The sequence below is a fragment of the Cupressus sempervirens genome, chromosome 5 (assembly GCF_028749045.1).
Source record: "Cupressus sempervirens isolate cs-2001-9-10 chromosome 5, ASM2874904v1, whole genome shotgun sequence".
In the NCBI taxonomy this organism is placed as follows: domain Eukaryota; kingdom Viridiplantae; phylum Streptophyta; class Pinopsida; order Cupressales; family Cupressaceae; genus Cupressus; species Cupressus sempervirens.
In genome coordinates, this window is record NC_143122.1 from 224523885 (window position 1) to 224541729 (window position 17845).

The window sequence follows — 17845 nt, forward strand, 5'->3', positions numbered from 1 at the left end:
TTTAAACTAGTCAAGAATGCATTTTAACTCCTATGATATGGAGACAAAATAGACATAAATACGAAAATAATTAAATAATTCACAATATCTGTGTTTATCAAGTTTAAAATGCAATAATGATCCAATCCACTTGTCCGAATATTAAAATATTTATAGAAATTAATAAAATATTTATAAAGGACACAACTTAATAATATTTTAAACTCTAATGCAAATAAATAAAATAGATACGCTTATGGATTATACCGGAAATAAAAATTGCACTAGAGACACTCCTTACGGATGATCCATCCAATACAATTTGATTCCAAGATCTCATATAAAAATTATTTCAAAGATCCAATATCTATGGTCTTAGTTCAAAATTTCAATTCTTTACCAATGAAAGAATAAAATATATCAAAGAGCATATAGTATGCAAAAATTAGGAAAAGTATATCAAATTGTATATGAATTGTATTGTGTTGTTTTGATTTTTATCTCCTATTTATAAGTGATGGGGAGGCATTTGCTCAAACATCACACTTTTTCATAACAAGAAACTAACCAATGCAAAACACTTAATATGATTTAATTCTATCAAAATATAATCGGTGGTTTTATGATTGTAGTGCCTCATACTTTTCGTTAGCATTGATGCATGGCCTTCATGTTTACTTGCTCGAGTGTGCACCTATCGATTCAAGAAATGTGAGTTCAAATTCCTTCAGTGCTTGTAGAAAAATCGTAAGTAATTCCCTTCACTCTCTTGGGTGTTCCCTTGTGCCTATGCCAAAAATAAAGAGTTATTAGATACGATAACACAAATGCGACTCCTTTGCATCTGAATTTTCTATTGTTTTAAAAGGTATCAACTATAATGCATCGATTATTATTTTTCATCCAACGTAATATGCTCTTCACCATAGTCTTATTTACGTCTCCCTCCTTTATGTCGTGACTACAAGCGAATTAATCAAACTACTCCTGGTGATGCTAAATCTCCACTTTGTCATATGTAATTCGACTCCCTCCTGTCACCAAGCCACGATTCTGGGTTTTTTCCATGCATATTGCCATGATTGATTGGTTTCAAAAATTATTGCTACTCTCTTTTACAACTTTGTCGTTACTGCTATCGGGCCTTGTCTTTTCTTCCGAGTCTAGAATATCGAGAGTTTCACATCGCCTCTTTTCTCAAACTTCCTCTTTGTCGTTGGAGAAAGGCTTTATGCTATTATTTGGGTGCTAAGGTATATCATCATGATGATGTCTCTCATCACTACATCATTCTTCTATGCACGTATCTACCGGTAGAGGTTGCAAGAGCTCTTATTAATATCTTGCTGAGCGCATTTGCTTGAGAGTTTTTAATTTTATTTTACCATGCCATTTTTCTATGCATACTTCAAAGTAGGCAACATAAATGCTTTCTTTGCATACTGTTACTACCTTTCAAACAGCTCGGATGACACTACGTTGCAATAGATGCAATTGATCTTTCTGCTATAAGAATTTTGATAAGAATATTACATGCTGATAGTGTGATCAGAAATTTCAATTGCTTTTGCTGGCAGGTTCTTCAGCAGACCCCAGTAACCAAAGGATTCCCATGAACATATTTACTTTTAGCCTCAATCTCCTTTCTTATAATGCAAACATTCCTGCCTCTGTGCATACAACCTTAAGTTCTTCATCAGATCAGTGCTACGCATCAAATGCTTGAAAGGATTTTCAGAATATCTCAACAAGACTCTTCATGAGTCCATGTTTATGCTGAAGATGACTAGTCTTTATTATTATAAGTAGTCTCCAATGCAGTTATCCATAGGATATAAAACATGAAGTAGGAATTCAGAAAACTCTGTCAAAACAGTGAAGACTATATGACTGTCATAATCTGCAAAATGATTGAGGTTCATTTATTTTAAGCATACATCAAATCTAGTAAAAAATGAAAATATAAATATAAGAAAAGATATAAAGAGGTTCAAAAAAGAAGCAAAATGGAAGCTCAAAAAAAAAATCTAAAAATATGGGCTCCATCACTACGCTCGGTCATTACTACACTTCTTCATACATTTACTTGTCAATAACTAACATTGGGCTTGAACTGTTTCGTTTGGTTTCTACATAAGTTCCTTAATCTTCTACTTCAGCTACCTCATTGACCATGCAATACTAATACTCAGTCAAGCTTATCCTTTTGACTTGTTTCAACTCTTAGCTTCATCCAACTGTCTTCTTTACTCCATGTATTGTTAGAACAACACATCATCTTGTCAAGGACTAACTTATCAAGTGCCATTGTGTTTTTATGATACTTAACACATCTCAACTCAACCTTTCACTAGGTCATCTCATGATCTCTTCTTTTCAAATCCTCTTCATCAATCAAATGATATGGCACTCTACACTATTAGTAAATGTCTCTCCAATAGGTTTGACATCAATGACAACATAACAATTGCTCCAAGTGTAGTTTCCAACATGTTTATCACACTTCTGAGTTTACTACTATGGCATTTCTAGGTCGTAATTTGCTGAAATAGGAAGGGCTATTGTCCTCGGCTATAGTCTCAAGTTCTGATCAACTTAGCATCATCTCTTTGGACTGTTATCTGCCATAACAAGAAGCAATGACTCATTGGTTTCTTGTCTCATGGCACATCCATTACCTCAAGAGACAAGCAGGAACAAACATTATCGAATGTTTAGTATTTCTTTATAATTTCCTCAAAGAGGTTAGTTCCCAGAGATGAGAACATCTTGACTAATAGATTTTTACAAGTATAATCTCCATTTAACCTTGAGATTTCTTACATTTATTATGGCTTCAAATATTATGGAAGCGGAAGCATTAACTAGAAACAATAAACTTACAGCACAAATTGGATGCAAAGAAATAGTAAGAGAAATAATAAATAACAACACAACCAACAAATACACAGCTATACGTGGTAAAACCTTAACAATGTATCAAGGAAACATCCATGGGGCAAGTATTGGTAATCTTATTGCTCAAATGAAAAACAATAACATACGCTAACTTCTCAATTGTTGCTGCAATATTTCTCTTCAAAGCATATGATATGCCTTCACAGAGATGAAAAGATATACAACCTCTCGAGGATAAGAGAAAATTCTCAACATAATATAAAACCCGATTTATTCCTTCAAAAAACTTAAAAGTTTCCTTTTGAAGATAAAAAATTGTTCTTTTTCTAAAATAGAGAAAGATTGTTTTCATAATCTTGTTTTTTCTATTTTTTTGCATTGTTGTCATTATCTAACAATCTCCACCTTGACAACAATTTACCTAATACTTGCCCAAGCCCATGTATCGCCACTTTTGCAAACCAAGAGAAGCCACACTCCACTTCAGCTTCTCTACCAGCACTGGTGTAGTAAACATATCTGCACAATTTTTAAGTGTATGGACTTTTTCAAAAGATACTCCACCCTCTTCAATAACTTGTCTTACAAAATGGTACTTAATCTCAATATGCTTAGTTTTACTGTGGTAAGTTGGATTTTTAGCCAAATGGATAGCATTTCGACTATCACAGAATATAATCACATTATCCTACACTTTTCTAAACTCACCCAAAAAACCCTTCAGCCAAATTGCCTCTTTACATGCATGTGAGACAGCCATATATTGTGCCTTAGTTGTAGATTGAGCAACTATCGCTTGGAGTTTTGACACCAAACTAATTGCTCCACTTGCAAGAGTAAAGACATAACCCGATGTAGATCTCCTTTTGTCCAAATCACCTGCAAAATCAGAATCAACTTAACCACACACTAAATCATTACAACCGTTATAGGTGATACAATAATTACTTGTGCTTCTAAGACACTGAAGCACCCATTTCACTGCTGCCCAATGCTCTTTACCTGGATTTGTCATGTATCTACTAACAAGACCCACTGCATGTGAACTGGTCTTGTACATACCATCGCATACATTTATTAATGTTAATAATTGTTGCAGATGAAATAACATTGTTTGTGATTTCTATGTATTTCAGAAACACCATTCTCTCTCCATTTATATTGAGAGTAAGCCTATGAAGGGACACCTATGAAGAGACATGTCTATTAATTATATATATGTGTATACATGTATATATATATATATATATATATATATACATGTATATATATATATATATACATGTATATATATATATATATATACATGTATATATATATATATATATATATAATCTTATATGTAATAAACACATGATATATAAGATTATCCATAGGTTTATCCAACTAAAGTTATAAAACATTAACAACATTAAACTTCCTACTGCATTTGCATAGGTATACAAGACATATAATCATTTTCTTCCTTAATACTAGGACATAAACTTGAAGACAACTTAAAATGGGAAGTCAAAGGAATATTAACAAGTTTTGCAATTTGCATACTAAATTTGATAAAACTCTTCTCCACATATTTCTTTTGTGATAACCAAAGCTTACCATGGTCCATGCCTCTATGTATCTCTATAACCAAAATTTGTTCTGTTACTCCTAGACCCTTCATATCAAAAGTCCTAGCCAACTGAGCCTTCGACTTATTAATTTCAGCCATACTTTTACTTGCTACAAGCATATCATCAACGTATAATACCAAGATAAGCCATTTTTTAAACTTTTATAGTAAACACCATGGTCATACTCATTTCTTACAAAGTTTTGGCTCACCATGATGGAATCAAACTTCTTGTACCATTGACTGCGTATCTGCTTCAGACCATACAATGATTTCTTGAGTTTGCAAACAAATTTCCTGTTGCAATCTTGAACAAACCCTTCTGGTTGTTCCATAGATATATCCTCATCCAAATCTCTATGTAGAATTGTCGTTTTAACATCTAGTTGATCTCACTCAAGATTAAGTAATGCAACTAATGCTAATACAATCCAAATAGAAACAAGCTTAACAACTGGTGAAAAAACCTCATGAAAATCAGTGCATTTTGTTTGAGAATATCCTTTTACCACCAACCTTGTCTTGTACCTTTCGATTTATCATCAACGCCCTTCTTCAATTTGTAGACATAGACCCACTTGCAGCCAACAAACTTTCTACCCTTTGGAAGTTCTACCAAGTCCCATCTCATATTCTTCTATAAAGCATTTGTTTCTTCTTTCATTGTTATTTTCCATTTAGCATTACTCATTACTTCCTCATAACAACTTGGTTCCCCATTGTTAGAAATCGAAGCAACTAATGAAATGAAATCATCATACCTTTTAGGAGGATTCTTGACTTGTGTAGATCTCCTAAGAGATGGTTGTGGTATTTCCACAGTTTCCTATATATTTTCTAAATTTGCACCTTCTCCTGCAGAGAGATTTTCTTGCTCTTTTTCTTCTATAGAAGGATCAGATTTCATTTGAACTTGTTAATATTGTGGTACTTGTTCATGTTCCAAATTATTTTCTGCAAAGTCTGATTCTGTTAGAGAGGATTCATCAAATACTACATCTCTACTAATGATGACTTTGTGAGTAGTAGGATCCCACAATCTATATCCCTTAATTCTATCACATAGCCATCAAAGGAGTATTTCTTGGATTTGGGGTCTAACTTAGAACATTGATTCTTAGAAACAAGAGCATAAGCATCACAACCAAATATTTTCAGATTTGACAAATCGCATGAATGACCTGTCCATATCTCTTCAGGAACCTTGCAATCTATTGCAATTGATGATGACCGATTTACCAAATAGCATGTTGTATTAACTGCTTCTACCCACAACTCTTGCTGCAATTCAGCATTATTGAGCATACTTCTTGCTCTCTCTAGAAGAGTCCTATTCATGCATTCAGCAACACCATTTTGTTGAGGAGTGTAAACTATGGTTTTATGCCTTACAATCCCAGCTTCCTTGCAATAATTCTCAAACTCTAAAGATGTGAACTCACCTCCATTATCTATTCTCAAACACTTGATTGATCGACATGCACTCTTTTCAACAAAAAACTCTAAATTGTTTGAATACACCAAACACATCAACTTTACTTTTACTAAAAAAGACCCATACCTTTCTAGAGTAGTCATCTATAAATGTCACAAAATATGACGTTCCTCCAAAACAAGCTACAAGGGATGGACCCCAAACATCTAAAAGGATACAGTCTAGAATACCTTTGCTTGTATGACTACCAAAGTTTAACTTCTATCTACATTGCTTTCCAAGGACACAATGCTTGCAAAAATTCAAATTCAAAGATTTTAAGTTTGGAAGCAACTTACGATTTACCAGAACCTTTAGCCCTTTCTCACTCATATGGCCCAATCGTCGATGCCCATAAATGATTAGATTTGTCGCTTTCCTTAGTTACCACTGTCGCATGACTTACATTTGTACTTCCTTCCAGCCTATAAAGGTTTCCAACTTTTGTAGCCTTCATTATCACTAAAATCCCCTTGGACACTTTAAGAACTCCACCTTGACTAGAGAATTTATAACCACCAAAATCCAAAACATCCAAGGAAATTAAATTATTTTTCAGTTATGGTACATGTCTTACCCTTGTTGATATCTTTACAACACCATCAAACATCTTGATTCTAATACTCCTAAACCTAATAGTCTTACAAGAAGCATTATTTCCCATAAAAACAGCACCTCCATCAATAGGCTAGTAGGCTAGTAAGAAGAAAACCAACTCCTATGTGGAGACGTGATCAAAAGCACCACAATCTAAAATATGTTGTAAGATATTACAGACAAATAACACTTCACCAACCATACCTGAATTTGCCTCAGCTGGACTCGCTTCCTTTTTTGGATTCATCACTCTCTTCCTTTCTTTTCCAACAATCTTTCTTGAGACACCCTGCTTTATTGCAATACTAACATTTTCCTTTACTCTTTTTGCCTCTTCACTTGAATCTGGATTTATCTTTCAAACCTTCCCCTTTTTAAGTTGAACGACCTCTAGCTACCATTACTTCCAATGTGAAGGTTTCAATATTAGACTTCCTTTGCACCTCTTCAGACAACAAAACTCCCACAAGAGAATCAAATTCAAGGGAATCAGTTGTACTAAAACTAATAGAAGTAACTAAGTGATTCCAAGATTCGGGCAAAGAACATAATAGTGGAACTGCTTTGTCTTCATCTTTGATTTTTACATCCATACTACCAAATTGACACATTAGAGTATTGAAAACATTTAAATGATCAGCAATTTTTGTACCTTCATTCACAGGCTATACAAGTGCCTCTTCAAGTAGATTTGGTGTGTCAAGGATTTTCTCATATAAAGACTCTCCATTCTACTCCATAAACCTGCAACTATATCTTCTCCAACAATATTAACGAGAACCTCATATGTCAAACACAACCGGATTGTGCTTAGGGCTCTCATACCCAAATCTTCTCAATTATTATCAGTAATATTGATCAATTTCTTTGACTTTCCAGCCAATGCCTTGTGCAATCCCTGTTGTACTAACAAATCACGTGTCTTGAGCTTCCATAGCTCATAGTTATTTTTTCCATTAAATTTCTCCACCTCGAATCTTGCATTCAAAACCTTTCTCATTTGATGCTGCAAAATACTCAACACCAAATTCTAACACAGCTACTGCAAAAAAAAATTGCTTTGATACCACTTGTTATGGAAGCGGAAGCATTAACCAGAAACAATAAACTTACAGCACAAATTAGATGCTAGGAAATAGTAAGAGAAATAATGAAGAATAACAACCAAACCAACAAATACACAGATATATGTGGTAAAACCTTGACAATATATCAAAGAAACATCCACAGGACAAGTGTTGGTAATCTTATTGCTCAGGGGGAAAACAATTACATCTGCTAACTTCTCAGCTGCTGCTGCAGTATTTCTCTTGAAAACATATGATATGCCTCCACAGAGAAGAAAAGATATCCAGCCTCTTAAAGATAAGAAAAACTCTCAATATAGAATAAAACCCAATTTATTTCTTCAAACAACGTAAAGTTTCCTTATGAAGATAAAAACTGTTCTTTTTCTAAAATAGATAAAGATTGTTTTCACAATCTTGTTTTGTCCACTTTTCTTCATTGTTGTCATTGTCTAACATCCAAATGAGATAATCAAATATTCAATATTTATAAGATCTAAGTAATATCTAGTGATTGTGTTATATGCATTTGATATATTAAAAAGGATTCTGTGTAAAACTCTCTGTTTCGCATCCTTAAAACCATAAGAAGCTAAACGATGGGGAAGTAAGAATAAGTGTCTGTGTCAATATGAATGTAAATAATAGCAAGATACAGACCGGGTATATTTCCACTGAAAAAGCATTCTCATATCATACCCAGCCTATGCTATACAGAAAAAACGTTTCTTAGATTAATCCAATATAAATCATTAAATATCTTGCAAGTCAGAAAAGAGGATCGTACCAAGAGGTCTTCTGCTTGAACCCAGTCAAATGCAACTAGGATTTTCCATCCGTGGCAATTGCTTCCCTAAAGAGATCTTTTCTAAACTCCCAAACTCTTTAAAAATCATAAAACTGGAACAAGTGAATAAGTTTATTTCAAGTACCAGTAGTGGCCTGCTTTGATACTTGCTCTGCGGACTTCTTCACATCAGTCCATAACACTTTCTCCAATCCAGTAGCTGCCTCGCTCAAAAGCTTTCAAACACAATACACCACAGTTAGTACGGACAAACCCTTAACATGCATTCTTAGTTCCACTCTCAACTAAAAGAGACAAAGATGAGGATAATAAACCATGAACCCACTGGGCATAACCTCCAGTACTTGAACAAATAAGTATCCAGTATATTTAGAAGCAGACTTTCCGAAAGCTCGAACAGTATAATGATTTGGAAGATTTCAATATAAATTTCCTTTTGCTAAAATTAGTTTGACATACATGTAGCACATGCTAAGAGACAATAGTCGCTTACCTTGAAGGTTTGATCGACAGACTGGGAGCAGGTCGTTAAAGCTCTTTGGAATTCCTTTTCGAAAGATCTCCCCATTTCTCCAATCACCTATTCAGCTCACTGCACTGGCTCTGTTCACTCCCACCGAGTTTCGGATCAAGGGGCCTTGTCAAGCATTTACACTTTTTATTGCCCGTCCGCGGCATTCACGCCGTATGGTACACTGAAGTGATTCTCCACTTATAAGTATATTGTGAGTATGGGCTGGAAATTGTAAATCTTTCGTGTTAATTATTTAATAGTAAGTTTTTATTTCACTCCAATTTTTACTTTGATATTTATTAGTTATTATTTTAGTTCTTCCATGTATATTAGTTATTATTTTAGTCCCTATATTAGTTATTATTATTTTAGTCCTTCCAATTCAAATATGACATTAACACTAACCAATCAAATTCAAGAATTTAAAAGATTATATGAGATTTCAAATGTTTATATCTTTTTCTAATTTTTCATTATTTTATAAATCACATTTTTCATCCATTCTATTGGTTCATACTATTTTTGGTGGGGGAGAAATAATTTTCTTCAACAAAAAATACAAGTATTTTTTTGCATTAATGAATGTATTAATTATAACTTTATCTTTTATACATTTGTGACAAGTTGATAAGATTTTATTTTTTCAATCATTTTATCTTCCACCTCACACGACATGTTTAATCAATATTAATTATCACAATTTATTATTTTAAATATATTTATTATTAGTTTTACATTGATGTTTATTTTTCAATATTTGATATAACTTTTTCTTAAAACTTCATCTGATACATAAGTTCAAATTATACTTCTACATATATATAACTAATAAATATGTCTTCTTAATATAATTTCAATATGTTATATTTTTGTATTTGAATTTCTAATTTTTTTAAAACTTTACTTTTTTAATAAAAGTAGTTAAATTATTACTATTATTTTACTTTTATAAAAATAAATTAAACAATATTATATTTTTATTATATTTTATAATAGTGTTTGTAATGTGTATAATTGATAAGTGTTACAATTTTTAAATTATATTATTTATTATTATTAATATTTTTTATTTAAACAATTTATCATTTAGTTTAAATACATTGAAAACTTAAATATATATTTTAATATTAAATTAATAATTATATTTTATATCAAAAAACATATTAAAGAAATAACCACACAATAGAAATAATTCAATTTTAAAATATATATAAATTATTATTAGGTTTTTATAAACTATGTATTAAAATTAAATAGTTATACTTTATTTCTTATTTATTACAGCATATTTATTCATCAACATCATTTATATGTATTACATCTATTTATTATTTACAAATATACATATTAAATTATATAGATATTATTTCATAATTAAAAATTACTTAATTTTATGAAAATTTTGGAAATACAAAACATTAAATAGTAAACCTTTTCTAATTGTGTAAAATTAAACAATTAGTTTTATTTATAAAATATTTTTATATTTCAATACATTTTTTTTTTTCTTATAAAAATGTGAGTTTTAATATAAAAATTAAATTCTTGGTTTCATTAATTAAAATATAATATATTTTAATTTTTTTACTATAATCATGATTTTATTTTGACTACTTGTTTTATTAAGAAAAATAATTATATTTAATTATGTCTCTGTCACACACAAAACTTATGTTGGTATCACTCTATCTTACTATTTTATCTTTCTTCCTCTTCCTCCTCTATATTATCTATCTTTTTTTCCTTTGCATGTATGTTTATGTTGTTATTGTTTATACTACTATTTATCTCTATCAATATATCTACCCTACAAGTGCATTTCTAGGCAAAAATTAATGCATTCATAATGTTAATTTAGATTCTCACTCATCTACACCTCTACAACCATTATGCGTTAGGCAGGAACTATGACGCATTGTGTCTCTTGTTATTATTTTTATTTTGTTTTTGTTTTTGTTTTTGTTTTTTTAATTACTTGGGATCTACAAATTAGATGTCTATTTATTTAACCTGTGATTTTTTAAATTGATTTAAATTTAAATTTTTTAATTATTTTTTATATTTAGAGACTTTTTTTTAATTTCTCTTATTAATTTTTTTTTAAATGATTATGCTTTTTATATTTGATAAATTGAATTTAAATAAATAATATTTATTAATCTATTTAAAAGATTTTAGTAAATATTATGTTATTTAAATTAAATTTTTTCAATAATCTAATTTGTTCATATAAGATTATATTTTTAATCTCCACTTTTAACTTGCCCTTTTTCTCTAATCATTTAAAATATAATGACTTGTGATCTCCAATTAGCTCATATTGTTATCCCTATTATTTAACTTTTGATTTTTTAAATTGATTTAGGTTTTAGTTTTTAAATTATTTAAATTAATTTTTTATATTAGTTTAGTTTTTTCTTTAAATATTATTTTTAAGTTTCTATAATTTATTTAGTCAATAAAATATTTGTTGACGATGTTATTTTTTCTTTTTCTTTTTGTATTTCTCTTATTAATTTTTCATAATAGATTTTTTAATGGGATTTTTTAAAATGATTTTTTTCATATTTGATAAATTGAATTTAAATAAATAATATTTATTAATCTATTTAAAAGATTTTAGTAAATATTATATTTTTGATTAAGGAAAACAGGTTTTAAAAGGGCCCTAAAACTCAAACATAACAGAGATCAGTCTACAACAGAACGCATAAGGCTACAAACAAAGCCAAAAAGCAAAAAGAAAGAACATCTCCCTAAACAAAGATACAAACAAAATTAAAGTCAGGGAGAGACGCCAAAAAATAGGGCAACCCACAAAAGGCCAAGGCGCTCAAACGATGTCTCTCAGCATTTCAGTTGCGTTGATCTCCAGCTCTGACAGCTTGCATGTTGCCTTCTTCATCTCAAAAAGCTCCTGGTTTGGGGCCAGGGTGTCCTTTTTCCTAGTGTTGGATCTAGTTTTCTTCCTTGCGCTTTCATCCAAAGTCCTGTCCTTTAAGCTATGGGTGTCAGGGTCCTGCTCCTTGCTAATGCTTTGGTCATTCGCATAGTGAATGAACCTCTTGATGTTCTCATTATCCTTAAGGATGCAAGAGCTTTATTCAACTATATCTTGCATTGTCCTATCCATCGCATGAGTCTTGTTATTGACTTCTTCCACTCTTCTATCCATGCGTTGTTCATCCTCATTGACCCTGTTCTTTAAGCTATAGGTCTCCCTTTCCAAAGTGTTCATTATGTGTTTGAGGTCAAGGATTTCATGGAAAAGCCACTTAGTGGTACAGAAGCTATCCAACGCGTTGTTTTTCGCATTGTTAAGGACATCCATGTCCAAATTCTCCTTAGCAATGTTACTGAGGATGACCAAAGCAGGATCAATCAACTCCTCGAGCTGGATTCTACCCTCTTCATTTTATTTGACCTGAGTTCTGATTAGCTCTCTTTTGATGCCCATAGTAGCCAAAGTAGAGTCAAAGTTCTGCCACACCACCTTCCTATCCTTCCCCGTGATCAAGCATCTATAAGTGCTAGTGCCAAAATCCTCAAAGCCTTGTTCGGGTCCCTCCTTATCACTGGGCTCCCCTTCCACCTTCTCACTCTCCTCCCTCTGTTTGTCCTTGTTGTCATCCGAGGTTTTCCTTTTCCAATTCTCTAACATTGTGGCCTCCTTCTCTTTGCTTGTCAGCACTTTGATAATGATGGTTCTCTTACTCTTATTTCGTTCCTTACCCTCCCCTTCCCTGATTTTCTCCTCTACCTCTGCGCTATCTTCTCCCATGTCCATCCCTTCCACCCATTCATTGTAACCCCCGTCTAACGAAGTGTCAATGTCCTATGAGGGCTCAAGGAGCACATTTTTCTCCTTGCTATTAGTTTTGATGGTTTTTTTCCCCGAGTTGCGCTGCGGGGACTCAAAGTCCTCTGAATCCATGTGCATCTCAAGACTTTCCTCCATATCCGAAGGAAAATAAATCTTCTTAGACTCATCGAAATCCTCTTTTCTTTTCTTGCCCTCTTTCCTATCTTTGATTTGTTTACTCGTAGTCCTAGCTTTGAAGTATTCATAAATTAACAACAGCAGCCCCTCATGGAGTGTTGGATTCCTAGTTTTCTTTTCTTGGTACTCATTAATATTATCATTAATGGAAGAGTAAAGGTAGAAAGGGATAGATATTTTCACCCCATACATGAAATGGTTGAGTAACATGAAGTGGTAAGTGCATATGTGATCAAACCTAGTATTGAGAGTAATATATTTGATAATAGCACGAAGCACGAATCTCCTCAGAGGCTTGATGGAGCTCGAGAAATAATGGGTACCTCTCTTAACTAGCACCTTTTTCTCCTCTTGGTTCTTAGTGAACTCCACCACTGCTTGCCCAAATACTTTCCAGTCTCTATAAAATTTCTTGCCGATAATAGGGATGTCAGTAATCAAAAAGATAATTTTTTTCATAATAGAGAACTCCACCCCATCGATTTTGACCATGCCCTCGTTTCAATTTATAACCATACTTTTGGTTATAAAGGGTTTCCATCCATTGGGGCGTTTAATATAATTCATAATTTCTCCTTTCTTTAGGATGTTCCACACCTTGGATTGTCTTCTCCACTTTTGGGCTTCATCCTCCGGTTCCCTCCTGTGTCTTTCCCCAACCATGGTGTTCTTCTCAATGCAGTCTCTGTAATCTGTATCGAAACCCTTCAAAACCTACAAGCTTCGGCTCTCCTCATTTTCTTACACCTTTTTTTTGCCTTGTGAATTCACTTCCCACAAGCGATACTTGACATAGGTTGATGAATATTGTAGATATGGGAAGTACATTCCCCATAAATCATTGATTATCATAATAAATCCACACATATTATTTCTGACTGCAACCCGCAACTTACTAACTTTCATTATGGCATTTAATTATACCCAATCTACCCAGGATACAATCCCTTTCGATGACATCATGAAACTTTGACAAGATATCATGTCCATCCGTCTACTTAGCCACCTCGTTATACTTGACTGCCCAATTCGCCAACCTGTCTGCCACATGGTTGGCCTCGCGATACTCATGTCTCACATAATTTTTTTCAAAAGTTTGAAGGTTCTAGATGCATTCATCGATAATATTTGCAGTATTCCAAGTAGGCTTGTTCTTCCCATTAATGCAATCAATTATGTTTTTAGAGTCTCCTTCCAACCAAAGGTATTTCACTCCAATTTCTTTTGCTAAATTGATTGTCTGGTACGTCACAATGGCCTTCGCATAATAATTAGTTTGAAATCCAAGGGGTGCAATGATTGCAGCAATCCCTTTCCCATGCACATTTCTTATGATGCCACCAACCCTTACCTTTCCTGGGTTGCCTTTGGCTGCCCATCAAATTAGCCTTATGCTAGCTCTCAAGCAAGAAAGACCAGCTACAACCCTCCCTTTTGTCTTTGACCCTTGTATTAAGAGGGGGGATGGGACCTTTAGTATTGGTGTAATTTTCCAAAAAAGCATTGAGACATTTGTGAAAAACCACTTTGGCATTAGATTCCTTGTCCCTGAAGATTCGGTTGTTCCTTTCAAGACCCCCCAACACACATGAGGTAAGGCCCATATCCATAAAGTCTTGGAATCATTATCAACCATCCCACAAAGAGCTCCAAAAGTTTGGAAGGAAAACCCCAAGGCAGGTTGAAATAAGACAGGAAAAGCGACTAGATAGAATTAATGAAAGGACAATATATAAACATATGGTCAACACTCTCACTATTATTTTTTGCATAAGATACATCTATTGGGCATCATGTTACCTCTTTGGTGAGGTTATCCATTGTGAGGATATGTTTTTGGAGCAAGATCCAGAATAATATGTTAATCTTTGGAATAAGGCCCAGATACCAGGCTTTGGCCCACACAGGGGCCTGGCCCTATAATTGCAAAGTCTCATAACCAGAGGCCACAGTATAAAGACCATGCACAATCTCACCCCAAACAATGGCATCTTTCTTGTGGGATAAAGGAATATGTCTAACCAAGTCCATCAGGAGCTTCAGCTCCTCAAACACCTCCGCTAGGTCAATCCACCCATTGTGAATTCTGTAGTCACTCACCCTGCTCCCAAATCTTTCAATACAAACATTAGCCCATCTGTTGAAAGGCTCATTTTCCCAGAGAGGGCCTAAACTAAGCCAGTCATCAAGCCAAAAGTTAATAGCTTCCCCATTTTGCACATGCCATTTGGCTTTCTCAAAGGCTAGATCCTTAGTCTCATAAGACCTTTCCAGATGGAAGAGCCTCTGGGGTCAGAATCCCTGTTAATGAATTGTTTAAGATTGAGATTGTTAGCATATTTGGACATCAAAATATCTCTCCATTCACCTTTTTTGTTGAAAATTCTCCAAATCTATTTCGCTTGAAGAGCTAAGTTGAACTATTTTAGCTTTCAGATCCCTAAACCCCCTTGCTTCTTAGATTTGCAAATGGAATCCTAGGCCACCAATGGGTATTTCTTACTCTCATCAGTGCCTGACCACATAAAGTTCCTTTGGATAGCTTCAAGGTGGTCAACCACCTTGGAAGCAATAGAAAAAAAGTTAAGAGCATAAGTAGGTAAATTTTGTAAAGTAGACTTAATCAGTATCACTTTACCCGCCTAGCTCAAAGTAATACCTTTCCAACTAGTAAGCTTCTTGTTGAATTTGTCCAAAAGATTATCCCAAAAAGTGTCTGGAGGTTTAAACCCCAAGGGAATCCCTATATAAATGGATGGAAGAGATCTAGCCTTACACCCCAAAATATTCATTATTTTCTTCTCTTCTTACTGGGGTATTGAAGAAAAACACCGAGCTCTTGTCCTAGTTAATGAGTTGCCCAAAGGCCCTGGAGTAAGTGTTCATAATTTTTTTAACAGATCTAGCTTCCCTTGCTGAGGACTCACCCCCCATAATGGTATCATCAACAAAACTGCTAGTTAGTAAACACAAAAGGACCAGAAGATGGTTTAAGACCCACCAAATCCTCTCTGCCCCTTCTGGAGTAAATGAGCCTACCTAGGCCTTCAGCCATAATGATGAAGAGGATAGGGGATAAAGGGTCATCTTGGCGAAGACCCCTTGAAGGTTTAAAAAAATCAGAGGGGGCCCCATTCACAAGGACTGCAAAGGCAGGAGTGGAAACCAATTGGGAAGACAACTTCCTCACTTTAGCATTAAAACCAAAAACTTCAAGAATTCTATCCAAAAACCACCAATCCACCCTATCATAAGCCTTAGAAAGATCCAGCTCGAGAAGAAATCCTTCCCACTTCCCCACCTCTAGAGAATAGATAACTTCATGGACCTCCATGATAGAATCTAGAATTTGCCTACCAGGAACAATGCTCGACTGTTGGGTTGAGATGAACTCCAGAAGAATTTTGATGAGTCTGTTAGTAAGAACTTTCGCAAAGATCTTATAAAAAGATTTGCAAAGACTGATAGGCTTGAAAGAGCCAAAGGTATCCACTCCAATGAGTTTAGGAATCAGAACCAGAAAAGTAGCATTAACTTATTTCAGTAGGTCTCTAGCACCGAAGAATTCCTGAACAACTTTAACAATATCAACATGAATAATATCCTAGTACAATTGAAAGAAGAAAGTGGGTAAATTGTTAGGGCCAAAGGCCTTCTTGGCTGGAAGATCAAAAACTCCCTTTTTAATTTCACCATACTTAGGGATAGCCAGTAAAGCCCAGTTCTGAGCATTACCAATGATTTTGGGAATGGAGTTAATAAACTCATTTTGATCCTCTACATCCAAGTTGAGATCTTTCATAAGAATCAATGAGAAATACTTGATAGCCTCCTCTTCTATCTCATTATCTTCTTTTAAAGTATCATTACCCTTTTTGATCTCACTAATTCTGTTGGCTGCCCGATGTTTCATAGTGGATAGGTGGAAAAATCTAGAATTTTTGCCCCCTTCCTTGAGCCATACCGACCTTGACCTCTGTCTCCAAAACATTTCCTCCTTCCCAACAATGTTGTGAAGCTCAACCAAGATTTCCTTCTCAAAGTTAAGAATGTTATCATCATAACCCCAAGTCTAGATATTATTCTGCACCTCAACCAGGTTCCCCAAAATCCTCTCTTTGTCCTAAAAAATATTGCTAAAGTCAGATTTGTTCCATTTGTGGATCTTTAATTTTATTAACCTATGTTTCTTTGCAACCTTATACATGGCAGTCCCATCCATCTCAATATCCCACCGCTCTTTGATTTTGTTATGCAAACTAGGGTGAGTCAACCACATTTTTTTCAAATCTAAAGGGGAGAGCCTTCTTTTTGTTGATTTTATCAAGAGAAAGAAAAATAGGAGAATGGTCTGATCCAAGCCTCACAAGAGCAAAAAGCTTACAGTGGAAGTTGCCCAGCCAATCCAAAGAAATAAGAGCTCTATCTAACATTACTTGAATGCAATCCTGGCCTATTCTCCTATTGGACCAAGTGAACTTATAGCCCAAGGTCCACGTCCAAAAGAGCTAGATCCCTAATCAAATCAACCAAATGTTGTCTACTTTCAACATCAAGTGGTAGCCCTCCTAACTTTTCAAAAGCTAAGAGAGGATTGTTAAAATCCCCCATAATAATGCATTTGGTGTCACCTAAATTGATAACCAATTCCAGAATTTTGACCCAAAAAATCCTTCTGCTATTCTTGGTATTGAGAGCATAGAGATTCAACAAAAACCATCTCATCTAATCTTTGGGATTAAAAAAGTTCATAAGCAAAATATTACCTTCATTAAATATGATACTGGCCTCCAAAGAATCCTTCCATATGGTTAGCAGCCCACCTGAAGCACCCTCCAAGTTAGTAGCCACATTTTTCATGCCTTTCCCAAAGGATATCTTCTCGGTCTTTTCCTT

The 17845-nt window shown here is 34.0% G+C and overlaps 1 protein-coding gene across 1 annotated transcript in view; it reads right to left on the reverse strand.

Moving 5' to 3' along the window:
* The window catches only part of LOC149555242 (uncharacterized), a 47192-nt gene extending 38070 nt beyond the window's left edge, over window positions 1–9122 (reverse strand). The window contains exons 1-2 of the mRNA XM_089829343.1: window positions 8929–9122; window positions 8560–8650 (exon numbers count right to left, since the gene is read on the reverse strand). Coding sequence (XP_089685469.1) covers window positions 8560–8650; window positions 8929–9003 — 166 coding nt within the window. The 5' untranslated portion in view covers window positions 9004–9122. The remainder of the gene's footprint in view (window positions 1–8559; window positions 8651–8928) is intronic.
* Between the last annotated feature and the right edge of the window lie 8723 nt (window positions 9123–17845).